This window comes from Austrofundulus limnaeus, unplaced genomic scaffold, assembly GCF_001266775.1.
Source record: "Austrofundulus limnaeus strain Quisiro unplaced genomic scaffold, Austrofundulus_limnaeus-1.0 Scaffold125, whole genome shotgun sequence".
Taxonomy (NCBI): domain Eukaryota; kingdom Metazoa; phylum Chordata; class Actinopteri; order Cyprinodontiformes; family Rivulidae; genus Austrofundulus; species Austrofundulus limnaeus.
Genome location: NW_013952527.1, coordinates 830,686 through 849,940, shown reverse-complemented (window position 1 = coordinate 849,940; position 19,255 = coordinate 830,686). Strand labels below are relative to the sequence as shown.

General features: G+C 39.5%; 2 protein-coding genes across 3 annotated transcripts in view; both read left to right on the top strand.

Annotated features, from left to right (window-relative positions):
- Nucleotides 1-5,476, top strand: part of spegb (striated muscle enriched protein kinase b) — a 40,158-nt gene extending 34,682 nt beyond the window's left edge. For both annotated transcript variants that reach the window (XM_014015245.1, XM_014015244.1), the window contains 6 exons: nt 101-869; nt 1,002-1,241; nt 1,362-1,585; nt 1,805-1,880; nt 2,407-2,556; nt 2,803-5,476. In XM_014015245.1, the coding sequence (XP_013870699.1) occupies nt 101-869; nt 1,002-1,241; nt 1,362-1,585; nt 1,805-1,880; nt 2,407-2,556; nt 2,803-3,058 (1,715 nt within the window). In that variant the 3' untranslated portion in view covers nt 3,059-5,476. The remainder of the gene's footprint in view (nt 1-100; nt 870-1,001; nt 1,242-1,361; nt 1,586-1,804; nt 1,881-2,406; nt 2,557-2,802) is intronic.
- A 4,296-nt stretch (nt 5,477-9,772) lies between these two features.
- Nucleotides 9,773-19,255, top strand: part of LOC106522279 (protein PFC0760c) — a 12,179-nt gene continuing 2,696 nt past the window's right edge. Inside the window, exons 1-3 of the mRNA XM_014015243.1 lie at nt 9,773-12,622; nt 13,746-13,847; nt 17,905-17,961. Coding sequence (XP_013870697.1) covers nt 9,923-12,622; nt 13,746-13,847; nt 17,905-17,961 — 2,859 coding nt within the window. The 5' untranslated portion in view covers nt 9,773-9,922. The remainder of the gene's footprint in view (nt 12,623-13,745; nt 13,848-17,904; nt 17,962-19,255) is intronic.

Genomic DNA, 19,255 nt, shown 5'->3' with positions numbered 1-19,255 from the left:
AAAATGTATTCTACTTTACAACAGCACTGTGTGGTATTATAATCTTTACTGAATAACACGTCTCTCAGATGCATATTTCCTATAATTTTTTGTCTATTAGAACCAGTTAAAGCCAGTGCCGGGGTGGTGGTCAAGACTGTTCCTGCTACTGGTCCTCCTCCCCCTGTTGTATTGATGTCATCCATGAAAGTGCCTCCCATTAAACCAGCTGCTAGTAAAACAGCAACAACTATCCAACCTGCCCCTCCATCAGCTTCGGCTCCTCTCTCCTCTGTAAAGTCTGTCTCCCCAGTAAACATTAAGCCAGTCAGCGCCAGTCAATCTGCGGTAACAGTGCCAGCAAGCCCGACTTCTGCTGAACAAGCTCCCGTTCAGACCRTCACCACTGCCCCAGTCACAACATCAAAAGCCAAGACCACGATTAGCATCAGTGTGAGTAAACCTCAGGTGAAGCTGACTCCTCCGCCCGTTGTTCCACCCAAACCTCACAGTCCAGCACTCACTTCCAACGAACCCCTTTCCCCCAYTCCAACATCCGCTCCTACCATCGGGAAACCTATTTCATCTGTGCCGATGTATGTCCCAAATGTGTCAGCTCGTGCAACGACGCCTTCTCAATCTGCTCCGCCCCCAACAACCACAGTCTCCCCAGTCACACCTGYGACCCTTTCCCCCCCTGTTGTTGTGGTGCAGAGCTTGACACCAGTTTTACAGGGAGGGGACAGCCGGAGCACACCGTCTGGACGGGTCACCCCAACTGGACGTATAACGCCTTCAGGACGCAGGACACCACTGGGCAAGCCTGGGGAGGGATCCCTGCGCCAGGGGGTTCCACAGAAACCCTATACTTTTATGGATGAGAAAGCCAGGTATTCAGTGTTGATGTTTTAAAGCTGTTGTACCACTTACAAGAAGACAGTTGTCTTCAGCTCACTAAAAACTGTCTAGCATTTTCTGTTCTCCCCCCTCAGGTAATTGTATAGCATTTCTTTCTCACACAGAGGTCGGTTTGGTGTGATCCGTGAGTGCCGTGAGAATGCCACAGGTAATCTCTTTATGGCTAAGATTGTGCCGTATGAGGCAGACAGCAAGCAAGCAGTGCTTCAGGAGTACGACATCCTCAAGTCCCTTCATCACGACAGAATCATGGCTCTGCATGAGGCCTACGTCACGCCACGCTACCTAGTGCTCATCTCTGAATACTGCAGTGGGAAGGAGCTGCTCCACAGCCTGATTGAGAGGTGACAAACTGGTTCCTAGTCAGAAARGTCTTGGYGGATGCTGTTATCTTCAAAGACAAATATGAGTGATTACTTTGCCAGTTGGAGTAATTTAACAAGATGCTTTCCTGTGTCTTTCAGGTTCCGTTACTCAGAGGAYGATGTGGTGGCTTATATTGTTCAGATCCTTCAGGGTCTGGACTACCTCCATGCTCGGCGCATCCTGCATCTGGATATCAAGCCAGAAAATATCATTGTAACTCACATGAACCTTATCAAGATTATAGACTTTGGAAGTGCTCAGACATTCAACCCCCTCTTCCTCAAGCAATTCAGCCCTCCGATTGGAACACTAGAGTACATGTGTAAGAGCTTTGTTTGTGTTCAGTCAAATTACATATTATTAACTGTATGTATGCACATACTCTTTGAAAATAAAAGGAGTAGTGTTGTAAATTAAATTTTTTACACAAAATGCTTCAAGATTATACAATAAAAGTAATGMAGTCATATGAATGTGATGCAAAAATGTTTTTGAGAGTGTTAAAAAAAGAACAAATGCATTTGCCTTTTTGTCTTTATAGCTCCAGAGATGTTGAAAGGGGATGTTGTTGGTCCWCCAGCTGACATCTGGAGTGTGGGTGTGCTGACTTTCATCATGTGAGTTCTGCTATAGCTTCCCTTCTAAGTCCTCTTTAAAYGGGAAATCCTTTTGTTCTAAAAAATGGCTTTAAATGAAGCTAGTATTACTTTAAAGTATTGGTATTACCAAAGTTTTTAAACAAAATTTTTGCTTGATATGTGCTTGGAATATGTGTTGGGGATGACTCTCAACTACTACCACATCAGATTTTAGCTCAGCATTTTTAAAATTAACTGAGTTATAGCCACTTTTGGATTGGCTACATTCATTTAGCTGGGGTTGGCATTTTTATTTGGGCTGACTGAAATTATTTATCTATAATCGTCACAGAATCTGTTCACTTTTTCACAAGATATTTTGCAAACAGACAAACACATGAACACACACAGACAATTACTGAACATGATCACTCTCCTTTCAGATAATACAGGTTGATTTTCAACCCTTCTGTCATAGCATGGCTGTTGTTCATAGTTAACGACTGAACTGAGAGCTCTCACAGACTGTTTGAAATGAGACACTCTGTTTTTCCTGGTTTTCCAGGTTGAGCGGCAGGTCGCCTTTTATGGAAAATGATCCTCAGGAGACTGAAGCCAGGATCTTGGCAACAAAGTTCGACCTCTCTAAACTCTATCAGAATGTGTCCCAAAGTGCCTCGCTCTTCCTGAAAAAGATCCTCTGTAGCTACCCTTGGTAAGCTGAACACTGGGTTTGTACTTTTCTTTTTCTTTTTGGAAGGTTATATATTCAGCATCTTACTTTCAGAAAACAGCAAAGTTGGAAAATCAGAAAGGTTTTCTTATAGTGGAATCAAGCTAAGCATCCGCTCACAGAAGAGACAACTGAAGACCTTATTTCTGAACAATGAACAAATCAATCCAAACTTTACTTTGGAAAACTTTTAAATCTTTGAATATTTTGGTTCTTTTTCTTCACCAGGACCCGCCCGTCCATCAAAGATTGCTTCAGCCACACCTGGTTACAGGATGCGTACCTGATGCGCCTTCGTCGGCAGACTCTCACCTTTACAACAACCCGTCTCAAGGAATTCTTGTCCGACCAGCAGCGCAGGCGAGAGGAGGTGGCCACCAAGCACAAAGTCCTCCTTCGGTCCTATCAGAGCTCGCCACAGACTCCCACCAGTCCCACTACGCCAACTGTGCCAATGTCACCCTCCACACCTGTCACCCAGTGAAAACAGGCTTCCAGACATCAGTTGGCAGGACTTCTCGGGTGAGGCAGGGAACATCCCCAGAGCAAGACAAGACTTTGGACCAGAAGCTTGTTCATTTAAAAAAACTTTACTCACAAAAACCAGCAGCAATTGTGATCAACAGGAGCATCGATCCTGTCCTCTGGTTCCAAACGAAACCTAAAGAATCGTTTTCAGACAAAAATGAACTTTCAAAGAGCTGACTGTATTTTATAGTATGAACTTTCTTCATACATGGGRGAATCCTGTCCTCAAGTTAATACCTCAAGGTTTGCAACTCTGTCTCTATTTTAGATTTTTTTGTTTATCACCTTTTTTTCTGATGAGACAACAAAAGCAACCAGCTATAACAAGTCTAAAGTGGATTTCTTTGAGTGTTAATGTAAATAACATCAGGTGAGGTAGAAAATACTGAGTGACTGAGTTAAACTGAATCCAAAACAATGTCCACTACCAAATTTAAAGTACAAATTTCATGCTTGTGACATTAAAATAACTTTATCTAACCTGGTCTATCTATATCAGTCAGTTATGACTAATTCTGCTCCCCAGCAACCTGAAATGTTTGATATTGTTCAGATAGTTGTCCTCAGTGCTACATGTGCTCTTAAATAGCTGTAGCAGCTCAGTGATTGTCCAGACTGTAGCAGTTCAAGAAAGGATTTCTATTTTCCTCTTGATTTATTTTAAATATATATATATATATAAACTAAGTTTACAAGATTCATAAGTGGCTTTTTTACAAGGGCTATTAGAAAAGAATGATGTAGGCATCCCTTTATTCCAATGACTGTCTAAATCTTCAGAGTACAGAAATTGTTGTTTTTAGATTTGCGATTAGATCCCCATCTTTGAGCTTCCATTAAAAACTCTTTCCTCCAACAGTGAGGATGACAGCACAAACATTTCCCTGCAGGGCTCACACAGACTGGAAGAAAAGCTAGTTTCTAAGCTAAGCTTCTTCATCCAAACCAGTGCCACACATACATTTACAGTCTTTCAGAGAAGGAGCTTCACATGTTTTTAATATCAATACCAAACATGCATGCAGAAGATTCTTATTAAATTGTTTAGTTTTTAAGGCAATTAGTGAATCGCTTTTCAAACTCACTGGAGAAGCTGGGGGTGCCACTAAGTGCCCTTAATGAGCAGCAGTCAGCAAAAAAACGATGAAAAGACACAGAGTTTTTATTTTAGTCATCATTTTCAACCTAAAAAGCTACTGCTTTCAAAATGGAAGTTGCTTTCATAATTATTATTTTTATTTTTTTATTTATTTTTTGCTAAGATGCAGTTTTCAAACAGGCAAACTGTAATGTTCCATTTTAACAAAACATTTATTCTCCTAATTAAATACTTTATGACTGCATGTTAAGTTAAATCATTAACATAGGGAGATTGCAACATTTCCTTCTTTTAAATGGTCTCGACAGAAGAATTAATAAGTTGCATAAATAGATAAAATAATGAATCATGTCTTTGCCAGATCAAAAGAAAATGATCCTCAGTAAATACACAAGATCACCTAAATCTTTTCTGTCATATTTCAAATATCAAATTGACGCCAATATTAAACTGATTTTAAATCAGCTATTTTACTCTTTACATAAACTCTTTTATGAATACTTCCTTCCTTCTTGAAGGCATGTTTATCTTTCAGAGCAGCATGTTATTTCTGACACGTTAATATCAAGCACATATTTGCACATTTGAAGTCATTTAACAAATAATACAATCAATTTAAGAAATCAAAAGTTGGTGGCTGCTGAGTCTTTTTTTGGGTGATGTAAAGTTGCATCGTACATTAAAAATGTGACTTGTTTAAATCAATATGTGCACTGGCTGAAACTAGTAGAAACTAGTTTTGTTTATCATTACTATAAGGCTTTTGCTAAATAAATTCTTGCCCTTTGTCTGCAGCTTATTTTGTTTTCAGAGTAGTCATTTGTTTTTTTCTATGCAGCCTAACTTATTGTAGAGGAAATTACATTCAGCCTGAATAAAATCATGCAAGAAAAGCATGCAAGTGCAAACATTGCATTGAATGATAAATGTCTGCAGTTCATGGAATAAATAAATAAATAAAAACTGAAATGACAGATGTTTGTAAGCAGAAAACAGGGTTTCTCCACATTTTGTATTAAAACCAGATCATTTTTTGTGAATGTATTGCAGTGCCTCATGATGGAAGTTTGAGAGAAAAAAATAGTTAAATGATTGACTTCTTTATTTTGACTGTGACGGCTTCGCGTGTGCGTGTTTTGCTAAAGTTGTCCATTTATTGAGTGAGTGTGTTGGCTACAGCTTCAGCTTTTCATTTGTGAAATTTCTGGGTCTGGCATGGAAACAGCATGACCGATGTTAAGGTTCTGACAAATAAAGGAAACAAAATATACTGAATCAATGTGGCATTTTTAGGTTCAAAACAAGGTCTGCCTGCCTATAAGATGTAAACATTTCATCTACATTTATCAAATTTGATGAAATGTGTCATAATTCCATTAGCATGCATGCAAAACAAAATTGGACCAAGTCCAGGACCCTGAGGAACACCATATTTAATTTTGGTATTTGAGAAGAAAGCACACTGATAATGTCTGATAGATATGATTTAAATTATGTAAAGCCATAACTGTGACTGAGATATATGCTAGTCTCTGTACAGTGGCGACATAAATATGTTTGACACAAACCTAACACCTTCCACCATTCTAAGAACACCATCTACAAAGTGAAGCATGGTGGTGACAGAATCAGGCTGTGGGGATGATTTTCATCAGCAGGATAAGGAAAAAAGGTCAGATTTGAAGAAAGATAGATGGTGCAGAACCTAGAGAAAGTCTTAGGGAAACTTGATTTCTTCCAAAGATTTGCCACATGGTGGCAGTACAGTCCAACCCCGTTCCTGCAAGCTCTCAGCTTACACACACCAAGATGTCACGAGTCCAAAGTGTGGCTCTGATCTAGAAGTGAGGGGCCACAGATAAAGAAAATGTTTCTACATCTATCAATAACATTTGGTCACCAAAAATAGAATGATCAAGAATTAACTTCAGGCAGTCTGATTATTTTTTTCAGATTCAGACAACCTTGGTCTAAAATGACCCAAGAGCGGCTTTGCCCCTGTGAATTTGCCAAGAGGGGTGTGAGGAGAGTTGTCGTGCTATTAGGACTATCAGGTGTCTGAGTGGCAGAAAGTCAGTCGTATGAGTTCTTCGTTTGTTCTGCACCTGGATAGGAACAGAAGCAGCAGGCACAGGGGGGCCTGTGTTGCATGAAAAGGGTTCCAGATAAACCCGCTTTCAGCTACGTAAGCTAAAACATGTGTCACAAGGTCGTTGCTTCCTCCTGGAAATGCTGTAACCTCATTATCAGTCTCTGAGAACCTTAGACAGGAACGTGTGAGGATTGTTGCTGTAGAGTTTCCGTCTTACTTTTCTGCTACCTAGTTATAGTACAAACGTGGACAATTGAGAGTTGACGAGAGAATGTGGTGCAGAAGAACTGTGCTTAAACGCATTTGGAAATCTTTTATTGCTCTTTAAACATGATTCCAGGCGACGGGATCCATGAGAAGTGCTAGACAAGTGCGAAACAGTTGTCTCTAGTTGGGCGTTCTTTACAGATGAGTCACCTGCAATCAGATCAGGATACTCATGTGGCAAGAAGCTGATCAGTCAAAATGTGTTTCTGCTCTACAAGCTTTAGTTTGGAAAGACTCAATGAATTCTGGGTTGTATTTAAGCTCTGTAATGTGTTTAGTCTTCCATATGCCAATGCAGGTCATGTTAAAGTGGTCTAGACAAGATTAGCACAAGTTTCTGACAGGCATGTGTTAAAAGGACTTTGCCGTCTTATTTTGCACAGCCATATTTCATTGCTTTTTTAGTGTTGCTAACTTCTGCATTCCAATGTATCGAGGAGGTACGTAGACACGGGTCAGGTTCCCACACTGGTTTTAGCCACATTAGTGCCATGCAGYAGGGACTGCAGTGCTGGTTTTGTAAATGCTACTTTGATCACTATGTCTAATTGTTGGTAAATGTCTGTTGTTTCAACAAATTGTACACAAATTACAGTTTGCCTTTTTAACAAAGCCTTTGGACTTGACAGTTTAAGGTTATTTTACACATTTTTATTCTGCCAGCAAAATACATCATGTAGTTCTTTACATAGAATTCATTGTTAATTTGAAAATAGCAGCACATGCAGACTGGATCACTGCAAGCAGAACAACTATGTAATGTGAGATGTCCCTGCTGTATAAGACTTTGTAACTTTTTATGGCTCAGTACACTGCTCTACACATTCATATGTAATATAGAATCTAATCATTAGCCTCTTTGAGCAGCTCCTGTGACAGGCTATTTTAAGCACTGTGACGTGTTGTAAGAGATGAAGCATTGCACTGGGCATCATGATGTTTTGTAACGAGCTACAAGCTTCACCTGCCTGTTTCCTATCACACACATGATGCACCAAAACTTCTTTCCTCTCAGAACTGGGACAGCATGGCCTGTCCATAAGAACCGCCCTTTACTCCTGCAGGTCTGAAAGAGCTCATCAACACAATAAAGCCACAGGGAATATGACTTGAATGTAGGTCAGACTAAAATTAGGCCTTATGTAGAGATTAGTAAAGTTCATTGTGAGGATGGTTTTGTTTGTTTATTTGTGGTCATTTAAAGATCAAAAACTAATATCAAACTGAAACATATGGAATTAATGTTGTGTTTTACCTTCAATATTCACACTTTTAGTTTTATTCACACAAAAAATTAGCATCTATTGTTTGTTGGACATCGCCAATCACTTGTTTCTACTCTCCTCACACAAAATAGGCAGACAAGATTAAGACACACAGTGGAGCTCGCCCAGATGAAAGACGTTTAGTGCAGCGTGAGCGGCACACTAATGCCTCAGCTGACAGCTCTGACTGGCCATCAAAGGCCACCTAATTTGTCAAAGCTTTTTTTTTCTTTCTTTGTAAATGCTGGCTTTCATCACTTGGACACCAGCTGATGGGATGTTTTCTGGTTTGTGCCAGGAGCTGTTCCTACTTGTGTTCAGGATGTTGGCAAACATGTTGCAAAAGGTAATGTAGTAAGCAATAAATTTCAGATATGCCAGTTGGCAAATCTGATATCTGCAACTGAAGCAGGTGGAATTTTCCAGTATTACTTAGGAGGTTGTGAATTTTGAAAAAAATAAAACAAAAAATAAAATCCTCAGTGCTTAAGAAACAAGGTTTTAAAATGTTCATTTAGATATATTGCTAAATTGACAATAAAGTAGTAGTTCACATCTTTTGAAGTGGGGTTTTGTAGGAAGGTTATTCGAATCAATGTCTTACCTGTTATAGCAAGCTCARAATGATTACATTTTAAAGAAAGAGATTTTAAAGTTTGAAGTTTTTACTTCTGCAAAACCACGAAGACTGGACAAAGCACAGTTTTTACTCATTTCAAAGGGTAATGTGTCTATAAGTTATTGTTTATGACCAAGTGCCAGCTGCATGCATTTGTTCACCTACAGAAATAACCGAAGTGATTTTGGTGATTCTTCACAGTTTCATTACTCTTCTTTAACTTTTTCTTTGCATTTTGTAGCCAAGTTAAATAAATTCTTAAAAGTAATCCCCACATGAATCAGCCTGTCACCACGTGGCTATATCTGGACTGAAATGTAAACCAGGATTTTCCAATCTTTTCAACATTTTCTGGTAGCCAATAAATAAATAAATAATCAGAAAGAATCACGATTAAAATTAATAAATTCTATTTGCTTTCTGCTCATCAATGTTTTTATAGATTTGCTTAAAGATTTTTGGACTGAAAGATGCTTTACGACACGAACATTCTCAACAGGCTTTCCTGCCGTCTCAGTCTCAGACTCAGACTAAGAGACTCCTTTGGTCAAAAATAACCCCGCCCCCTTTTGGTTTAAAAAAGTGTCTTTGTCAAAAGTAGGCTCATCTTTCAGTATTTTAAATCGATACTGGTGTTCAGCTACTCCTCCCGTCCTATTCTGAACAGCATGTGGTCAGCACGATCGTCAGTCATTTGATGCATGAAACACATGAAGCGTCTCTTGCTGGACTGTAACGTATGGCTGTGCTGAAAAGTACTCCATGTTCAGACATCAATCAAGGAGCTACCAGAAGGGTGGAAATGATACAAAYGCTTTAAGGGTGCATGTTTGACCTGAAGACTGCTGCAGTGGCATCTAAGAACAACTAGATGTAGAATCACGTCAAAGAAAATGGCAGAAGATAGTTTAAAGTTGTGGCCCTTTATAAATTTAAAAATGCACTGAAAACATATGAGAATGTCTACAATGCAGAACAGAATGTAAGACACAAGTGTGAGTGGTTGTAAAACCAATGACTGATCACTTACACAGTAGTTTTGGATAACTGACAATACTCTTCTGGTTAAACTGTGTGTTCTCTGGGAAAACAACATGCCTGCTATCAGTTATGGTTTGGAGATCAAGTGCTCGAGACACTCTCAGGTGTCAGTTTCAGATTTATGCCTTAGTTCAGCCTTTTATAGAGATTTGATATTCCAGAAGTTATTTGTCACGTCTTTCCAGGCCCCCAAAATAAATTGCATGGTGTCTGGCAAAGGGAGGGTCGAGTCAAGTGCTAGTCTCAGTTTTGGTTGTGACAACCTGTCACTTCAGTGTGCACGCTGCTCCTGTTGCTGGTACTCTCTCCGGCAGGTCGCGGTCTCAGCTGCTCTCCTGATGGACTGTACAGTTACCTGCCAGTTGGACTCTGTGTAAACTGATGCACAGAGCAAAGACTTTCAGGAGCCACCATCTTGATTGAGAAGGGATTCCGCCATGTATCTGGAAAACTCTGAGCAAGGGAAAATCTCTGGAGAGGGGGAGCTGTCTACCAAAGCCATCCTTGCTGAAAAATACGCCGAAGCTGCAGGTCTGAGCGGTGCTTCAAAGACAAACACTGAACTGAGCATAAAGGTCCTTGTGGAATACACAGAGCAGAGCGTCAGCAGAGAAATGGACCCTCCTCTTCTTTGTTTGGAGCGTGACAACATGAACACAGAGGAGAGTGAATCATGTACACATTGCAGTGGACAGACTTTTAAGGAATACACTACAACTAATGGATTTATTGCATCAGATCAAACCCTCAACGATGACACTGAAGGATTAAACCAACTGTTTGCTGAATGCGCTCAGCACTGTGAGTGTTTGAAATCGTCCAAGTCCTCTGAGCTCTGTGTTAATCATAACTTAGCTTCCGAAAGTAGTCCTAGCTGTGAACACTGTCCAGAACACCTGCTATTATTTTTGCAATGTGAACCCACTGATCAACACTCAGGGTCTTTGGAGTTTGATCCGGATACATTGGAGGGAAACAGTGGCAGTTTGGGGCAGTCAGGAATGTCTGTGTTTATACCTGAATGCACAGATGGGCTGGAGTTGCTGCAACAATATGAGCTCTCGGATCAAGACTCCTTCGACTCTGTTGACTCCGAGCAGGACAGGTCAACAGAGGACTCGGAGCAAAGTTTCCCACATAACATCTCTAGTTCAGTGGACTCACTGAACTGTGCTGCAGAACTCTGTGGATTTGATGAGTGTCAGACTCCAACTGGACACACAGCTGATGACAGTGGTGAGGATGATGAGAGTTATGAAGCTGTACGAAATGAAGGGGAGCTCAGTGATGAAGAGGACATTACAGATTTCACTGATRTCCCCTATGAAAGTGATGTTGGCGAGATGCATTTGATTACAGAAGAACAAATCTTTAAAGAAACTTCTGAAACAGATGAGTTGTCTAGAAATGACGATTGTGAGTATGAGTCAACCCAATGGTGCCAATCTGGGAACAGTGTAGAGTCCTGCCCTGAGGACGACGGTTCCTCAGAAGGCTCTTCTGTGGAAACCAAATCCTTTAAGACTTGTCTTTCTGACCCCTGCTCTGACTCAGAGGAATCAGATGAAGAAGCTCAGGAAGACTCAAGTGACGAGCCCACGCAGTGGGAATCTCTAGAAGAGAGCGACAAAGAAAAACCTAAAATCACTTTGAACAGAAGTGATGATGAACAAAAGAAAATACCAACTGTTGATGTTATTGAGGATTTCGTTGATTTGTTTGACAGCCCAGACTGCTTTGGACATATATTTGCACAAAAAAGAAATTATGTCTCCTGCTTCGATGGGGGAGACATTCACGACCGTCTTCATCTTGAGGAGGAAGTGCAGAGGCATCGTGACAAAACTGTATATAAACTGGAACACATAAAAGAAGACGTTGGTGAACATGATAATGACATGTGTTCTAAAGATGAAGCTGAATTAAACATACAAAACAATGATGTGCATTCAGAAGAAATGTCTGAATTAAATGAAAATGACGATAATGTGGATTTAGAATCCGAATTAAACGAAAATGACGATAACATGGATTCAGAAGACGCATCTGAGTTCAATGAAAATGATGATATTGTGGATTCAGAAGATGCGTCTGAATTCAATGTGCATGATGAAGATGATTCTGAAGATGCATTCAAATCAAATGAATGTGATGAAGATGCATGTTTTGAAGATGCAGTTTTTGATACAGATGAGGAAAACTCAAAGCAGAGAGATGTGTCTTATGATTCAGAGAATCAGTCTGATGAATGGACCATAAGATCAGAATCGAGTTCAACCAAAGATGACACTGAAGAAAAAGGATCAGAGACGTTGTTCATGGAGAACAATGAGGACACAAATGATAATGAAGCCTCTATTAATGATGAAACTTTTGGGTCTGAAGGCCATATTTCTGACTCTCATGACAACAAACTGGAGGTCTGTCTGCACTCTGGTAACGAGGAGAGTATGTTTGCTCCATACGCCCAAGAAATCTCAGTCGAAGGTGATGCTTATGAGGATGAAGTCTCTGCTAGTAAGAACCGTGATTCTCCTGGCAGCACTTCTCCTAAAGATGACACAGAAATGAACTCTGATCTCAGAAAAGATGAGAAAGAAAAGCCCGATCCAGGGCACAATGATTTTCTGTCATGTTCAGAATTAGAGCCTTATTGCGCACTCATAGATCAGGGGAAAAGTGAAGAGTTTTGTGAGCAAGATGTTGAAGATTACTACAGATACCAGATTAAAAGCATTCAGTTGTCTGGGAAACCAAATGGATTTATAAAAGACAGGCATTCAAACCAACAAAACAGAGTTGAAAATCTTGATGACGATACATCTCATGAGAATAAGGGTAATTTTTCGTCTCTGGGAGAGACTGAGTCACAAGATGCTGAAGTCTGCTCAGAGGAGAGCAAATCTGTTGGATTTGGAATTACTGTTGTGGAAAAAGCACCCAATGAACAATGTGACAATGAATGTGAGCTAGATGAAATTTCTGCAGAAATAAGCCCTCCTCTGGATATCATCCACAGTGTTGTTTCAAAGCACGCTAATGAGACCACCCAAACCAGGGATTCCGATGAGGAGCAGAGTGACGATGAATCCCTTGAGCTCTGCGAATGCGAGTACTGCATTCCACCAACACAACAGGTATCACACGCCTCTGTGCCGTAACAGCACACAGATTAGCTTCAACACTAAATCCTGACCAAAGCTGCTCATTCTTCTCTAAAAGGGGAGGGAATAACTGTAAGATCTGTGTCTGGCCCTGTTCAAAAGGCAGCTCGGTCCAACACGTGCATTAAATGTCACCGGCAGCCCATTGGGTCATTCCAGCTTGTTTTTAGAAACAGAGTCACATTAACAAGCTGTGATCACTGAGTACTTGTTGAAGGAGTGGACATGATGCGGTGATGTGTACATGCTCCATCAACATGGCAGCAGCTGTAACATCCAGGGTTTCTTGTAAGCACTCAGGAAAACAACACAATCAGTCTCATGAGTGAACTGAATCGCTCCCCCACAGCATACTGTTAATGTTATACTTTAATTAGCCTTCGTTAACAACCCCTGCCAAAAGGGTAAAGGCAATTAATAATCTAACCCTGTCTGTGTGTGGGAGTGTCTGTTTTTTTGCAAAATATCTTTTAAACAAGATAACAGATTTTATTGAAATGCTCAAGTAAAGATTGGATGTGCATCTACAACTGATAAAAGMTTGGAGTCAACACAAATCAAAATGACCACCGCAATTAATCAACTTTATTAAGCTCAATAATGGTAATATGTCAGTTTGACAGACACTGAGCTAAAACTAGATGTTTTGGTGGTCATGAATCATCCCCAATACTGTGCATATTTGAGTCAACCAAGTCCATCTGTTTTCAAAATATCAGCTGATTAAATGGCTGTAACTTTGATTTTACTCAGATTGAATGTAGTAGCTGAGAGTAATCGTCAACACATAAATCGAGCGTGAAGGGGTTTTGAGCAAGATTTTGCTATTTTGAATGAGACAGCATGTGAYCTTATTTTTGTGTCCGGATTTGACCAAAGCTTGGTCATTTCTCAGTATAAGATCATCTTAATCGTTTTCTGGGGCAGCTGTGGTGGAGTGATCAGGAGAGTCATCCTGTAACCAGTAGGTTGACAATTTGATTAGGCAATATGCATTCCTTCTGCTGGGTATTTTGCTTTTTATTTAGTTCATTTTTTTCTAGTAAAAGTTATTTCCATCAGAGCTTCAGGTCTCAACTGTCTGTTTTGTCTTCAGGTTCCGGTGAAACCACTACTTTCACAAGTGACATCCGATGATCCCGGGAAGATCTGTGTAGTCATTGATTTGGATGAAACTCTTGTGCATAGTTCATTTAAGGTAAGTTGGCCGGTACCTTTTCATAGTAATAAACTTGACTCTTTCCACTAGTGCCACATAGAGTAGTGTCGGTACAGTTGGTATCGGAACGGGTTGGTTTGGGTGCTTTCCCATTGGTGTTCCAGTCCAGTTCCAGTGGGTGTGTTTTGGGTGATTGGTGGAGGTGGTTTTGGGTTTTTTCAAAAAAGAGTTAATGCGCAAAATGAGAGATGGAAACACATTTGCCAAATATGTTCTGAAATTTTAAAAATTCACCAAAAATTTAAATTAAAGTTGGATGGAAACACGACCAATGTCGCAACTACAATTGAAAAATGGTGCCTTGAGTTGTTGTTGTAAAGGCAGCTCAGACACAACCAGTGACTCCACCCCCTAACCAATCAGTGACGAACAGTGTTCTGATGTCACATTTTGGTGTCGACTGGGACCATTTAGAACCACAATGAAGTAGGTACTAAAAAGGGGCTGGTTCCAAGAATCTGGCCTAATGGAAATGGCTTGGAACCGTACCGAACTGTACAGACACTACACTRAGTGGCACTAGTGGAAAAGAGACAATAGTTGGCTGAAGGTTTTTATCATGACTAAGACTTTAGTCATGATAAATACCTTCATCCACAGGACATGAAATAAGGATTCACCTAAAAGAAGTGAAGATTAAATAAAAAGTAGCTCCTATAGTAATACTGTTTATGTTGTCAAATTGACCATCAGAATTGTTAATTAGTTTTAGGGCAAACAATGGACGCAAAAGCCTGTACTCTATTTGTTATTCTTGAATACTTTGAGTCATTTGTGGAGTTCAGTTTGAAAAACGTTTTAACTTAAAATAAAGATCAAGGTGGTTTTAAAATAGAGTACAAGTGGGACTTTTTCCTTTTTTTTGTCTTGGCGATAGAATTTTGGGGGAAGCTTTTCTTGTTGTTTTACTCTGAGTGATTTGTATTAACATTCTACATAAGAGTATGTTTTTAACATATCCTACTCATTTGACATTTTTTAATAACCTCAATATATTTAATTTAATTTGATTCCTTTTATGGTAGCATAGAGTTGATGATGATATCATCATCAAAAGTACGGGCTCCTGTTTCATGACAAATTATGTAATGAATGCCACATGGTGCGCAGTCCTTCTCAGGTCTCAGATTTTCCCTAGAAGATGTTACTGATATCGATACAAGATATGTGTAAACAAGCTCAAACTTTGTTAACTTTGTCCTTAATATAACACAGAAACTGGAACTCTTTTCATCACTCATTGCTGCAGCTGATAAAACTATTAAGAACTGGCTAAACGTGAATATGAATGTACAGTTGTGTTCAGTCGACAATCTCGTGATACTGCCGTTAGCTGCGTGTAAAGAACAGCCTCACGAGATTAATAAATTACCACTTTGACACATAATCTAAGAATAGCATTGGGTCACTCAGTTTAGGAGCTGAGTAAATGAAAGCCAGTGAAACAGATGGATTGTGGACAAAATCTTTTTTAAGAATCGGTTCTCTTTATTGATCGATTCTCAATAGAAGACTAATCTGGGCCAAATGTAGACCACACTCTGTTTTCATGAGATGTGCAGAATAAAGTACWGATGGTCTTGCTGAATCCACCACAAACTTTAACACAGACTGCGTACGTGATTTCAGAAATTTCACAGGGTTTCCTTTAATACAAATCCAAAATCTGACCACATTTTGCTCTGATAACAGATGAACTTCACAACCAGTTTTCCCCCAAAAGCAGTTAAAACGTCTTCATTCACTGTGTCTATTTGAGACGAGCACGTGTCCAAAGAAGTTTCCATTTCAACACAGAGTTGATATACAGCTTCCACCTTCCATAACAAAGTTTCACACCACATTTATGATTGCAGTGGTGGACTGTGTTGAGTGACAATGGTTTTCCAAATTATTACCAAGCTCATGTGGCTATTTTTTTCAACAAGACATGACAGATGATCGTACATTGCTGCCAGAGAGCTCACGTGTGACTCTAACGCATCAGTGGGTTGTCAATATGTTTTCTAGCTTTTGTTTTGGATCTTGTGTTTGTGCACAATTTTCTGGATTTCACCTACTTCATTCTAAACACCAAGGCCACAATCACGATCTCAGAAGTTTAAGTTTAAGTTTATTTTATTTATATAGCACCAAGTCACAACATACGTTGTCTCAGGGCACTGTACATAAAAACGAACAATCTAAAGAAGAAACCAGCAGGCTGCGTTGAATCACTTCATCACAGTCTCCCATCCTGAGCAAACGGTGGAGAGGAAAAACTCCCTGCTAATCAGGAAGAAACCTCCAGCAGAACCAGGCTCAGGACAGGAGACCATCTGCCTCGACTGGCTGGTTGAGGGACAGGAAAGAGACAAAGAAAGAGAAGTGAGGGGGGTGAGGTTTTCAGAGGTCTATTGAGTGATTTATCATCTTCTCACATTCAATCACACCTTTCTTCAGTGGCTAAAAACACATACAATCAGTAGCAACYACAGTGCAGCACCAGGGGACTGACTTTACTTCTTTAAACCAATGATTCCCAACCAGGGGTACATGTACCTCCTGTGGTATGCGAGCATATTACAATGGGTACGTGGAAAATTTTCCCAGGTGTGTAAAACAATAAATAAACCCTGAACTGGGATATGTAGGGCCCAATGATTTCCACAATGTGAAAAACGCAAACAGAATCATGAAATTGACACAAAATAGAATCCTGTATAATCTCATGGAGTTTGCTCATTTGGGGTATTTGATGTATTTTGAACGCTGCTGCTTCCTGCACCTGCCATTACCTGGTTTATTTATTTAATTACATATTTGCTTTCAGTGCAAAGTATTTATCTTTATGTTTAATTTGAGTTGAAGAGAATAAAATGCCTGAGAATTAAACATTCTATGGGGTTAAATAAATATTTTTCATTTATTAAACAGTTGCTGTACATTATAGTTTTGGAGAATCATCACTACGTTTGACTGAAGGGGTACTAGTTGTATGACAAAAGGCTCAAGTCTAAAAAAGTTGGGAACCACTGCTTTAAACTACAGTATTTACTAACATAATCTAAAGTTTTAGCTGCCAAACTCTGGTTGAGTTGACACACTTACCCTCCAATATTTACAAGTAGCTAGATCATTAAGCCAAATGGCAACACTTAACATGAAATGTTCAGTAAAACACATTTCCTGTTAATAAATTATTTCTTAGCACACAGAATGGAAGTGACATGGTAGCTGGGCAATAAGTGACAAGCAGCAGAGCTGCCGCTCCTCATCTGAGGTGAGGTGGTTGATTAGGATGTTTCTTGGCTGCCTCCATTTGGAGGTTTTCCAGGCACACCCCACTGGGAGGAGACCCTGGAGCAAATACAGAACTCTCTACAGAAACTATATATCCTCTATGGCCAGGAAATGCCTTAGGATCCCCCAGGAAGCCCTGGAGGTCGTTCAGGAGAAGCATGTTAAATTTCACCCCCCGAACAAATTGCCTCTGTAAACCAGCCACAGATAGGAGGAACGAAATAAATGGATTGAAGGATGGATGTGTTTAAAATGACAATGTTCAGTGTTTTTCCCTCCAATGTGTTGGTTTTCATTAAAAAATGATATTTTTTTGCATTACAAAAGGTTAAAAGTGTCAAATTACAGAGTAAAATTTGTGCTGATTCTATGGATTTGAGCACATTTTAGATAAAACTATATTTTAGTAACACAACACTACAAAATACCATCCAACATATTACAAGAAAAAGACAAGTATTGAAGTAAAACATGATTGTTTATAGATATTTCTTGGTAAAAGCATAACAAACCTTTAGCTGTTGTTATTTCACTGGATTTTGTGTGACACCTCTGAAAATTTGTTGTGTTTGCACTGGGCTTTTCTGGAGACTTCAGGAGAACTGAAATGCGCAAAAGATTACATTTTTTATTGTTTTATATAATTTTGCTGTGATACAGAACTTTAATTCATCAGGCGACATTAAAACGTTTCTTATATTTAAAATAATGTTATTGTTATGTTTCTTTAATCCACTTGTTTTTATTCCAACAGCCACTGAACAACGCAGATTTTATCATTCCAGTTGAAATCGAAGGAGCACTTCACCAGGTAGGCAGCAGCAGCACGTCTYTAAGTGCTCAGACTTTCTATGAGTATTTTAGGCTTAGGATATTTAAAATAATACAAAATAATGATGCCATTTTTCTTTTTTATTTGCATTCTCCATCACTGTCCAAACTCTCAATCTTAAAGCTGAAAATCTGTGACATTTACCAGCTGGGTTTTTTCAGGTTTGAGCAGGATGTTCTTTTTGAGCTATAAATCCTTCAATATAAAAAATATATGAGTAATTTTTTTTTCCATCAGTCTGACAGAGCTGTAGTCCTCTCTGTTGACGGCTCCAAGCAGCAGGTGCCTATTTCAGTGTCCCGACAAAATAAGTAGAGCCTGGCTTCTCAGAAACCCTGGCCATCAATCTCAACCTGGATCTCATATTATACCCAGCTCCACTGGTGCTCAGCGGCACTCAGCTTGTCCCTGCAGGTGCTGAACACTAACTGCAGTCTGTTGTGTTTGCTCTTCCAGAAGACAGAGGAGCTTTATTGTCCAAATAACTGGCCTGAGTCTGTTTCAAGTAATCCAGGATCGGCTTGTTAAAGTGGGGAAAGCCTTTACTGGGTGACTTGGTTCAGAAACGAGGCTGCCAGCATCTTGGCAGAACTAGAAATAAAACAAATTGAAGTTAAAACAAACCAGTTATTTCAGTGACACAACCTTTTTAAACATTAAATTAGTATTCATTTTTTTAAAAGCCTAACACTTTTAGAAATACTCAGAAAATTCACAGTTTTTAGAACTGACATGTTTTTTGGGCCTTTAAACAAAATCTTTATTTATTTATTTTTTTGCCACATCTCTTTGTTGATGATATATTTTTTGTAGGGATGTTGACATGTCGTCAGCAGCTGCTGCCATTTTCTTCCCAAACTGCTGTGAGCAGATTTTGCGAGGCTGCTCGGTGCGTTTGCTTGTAATTTCCTCCTGCTTCGTTATTTCTACGAATTTCAACAAATCGGGCTGCCGTCAGGTAGTTAGCTACAGCCTCGTCTTCCAGTTTTAAATTTTTGTTGATGCGTTTTGAAGAGACATTTTTTTTGAAAAGAGGATCAAAGTAAATCACCTGAGTTTTTCTAATGAACCTTAAAGAGATAAGCTGCCATGAAGAACATTATTTTATCTGCCCTTGTTCCAAATTTGAAAATGATTTGAAACGTCGAAGTATGTTTTTTTTTAATCCGGAACAGCGCTTGTTGCAAAGTGTTTTGATGCTCGTCTTCGTCACCTGACACATTTAACACGCTGTCATTGGTTGAGGAGCTTTGTTTACGAAACATGTCCACAT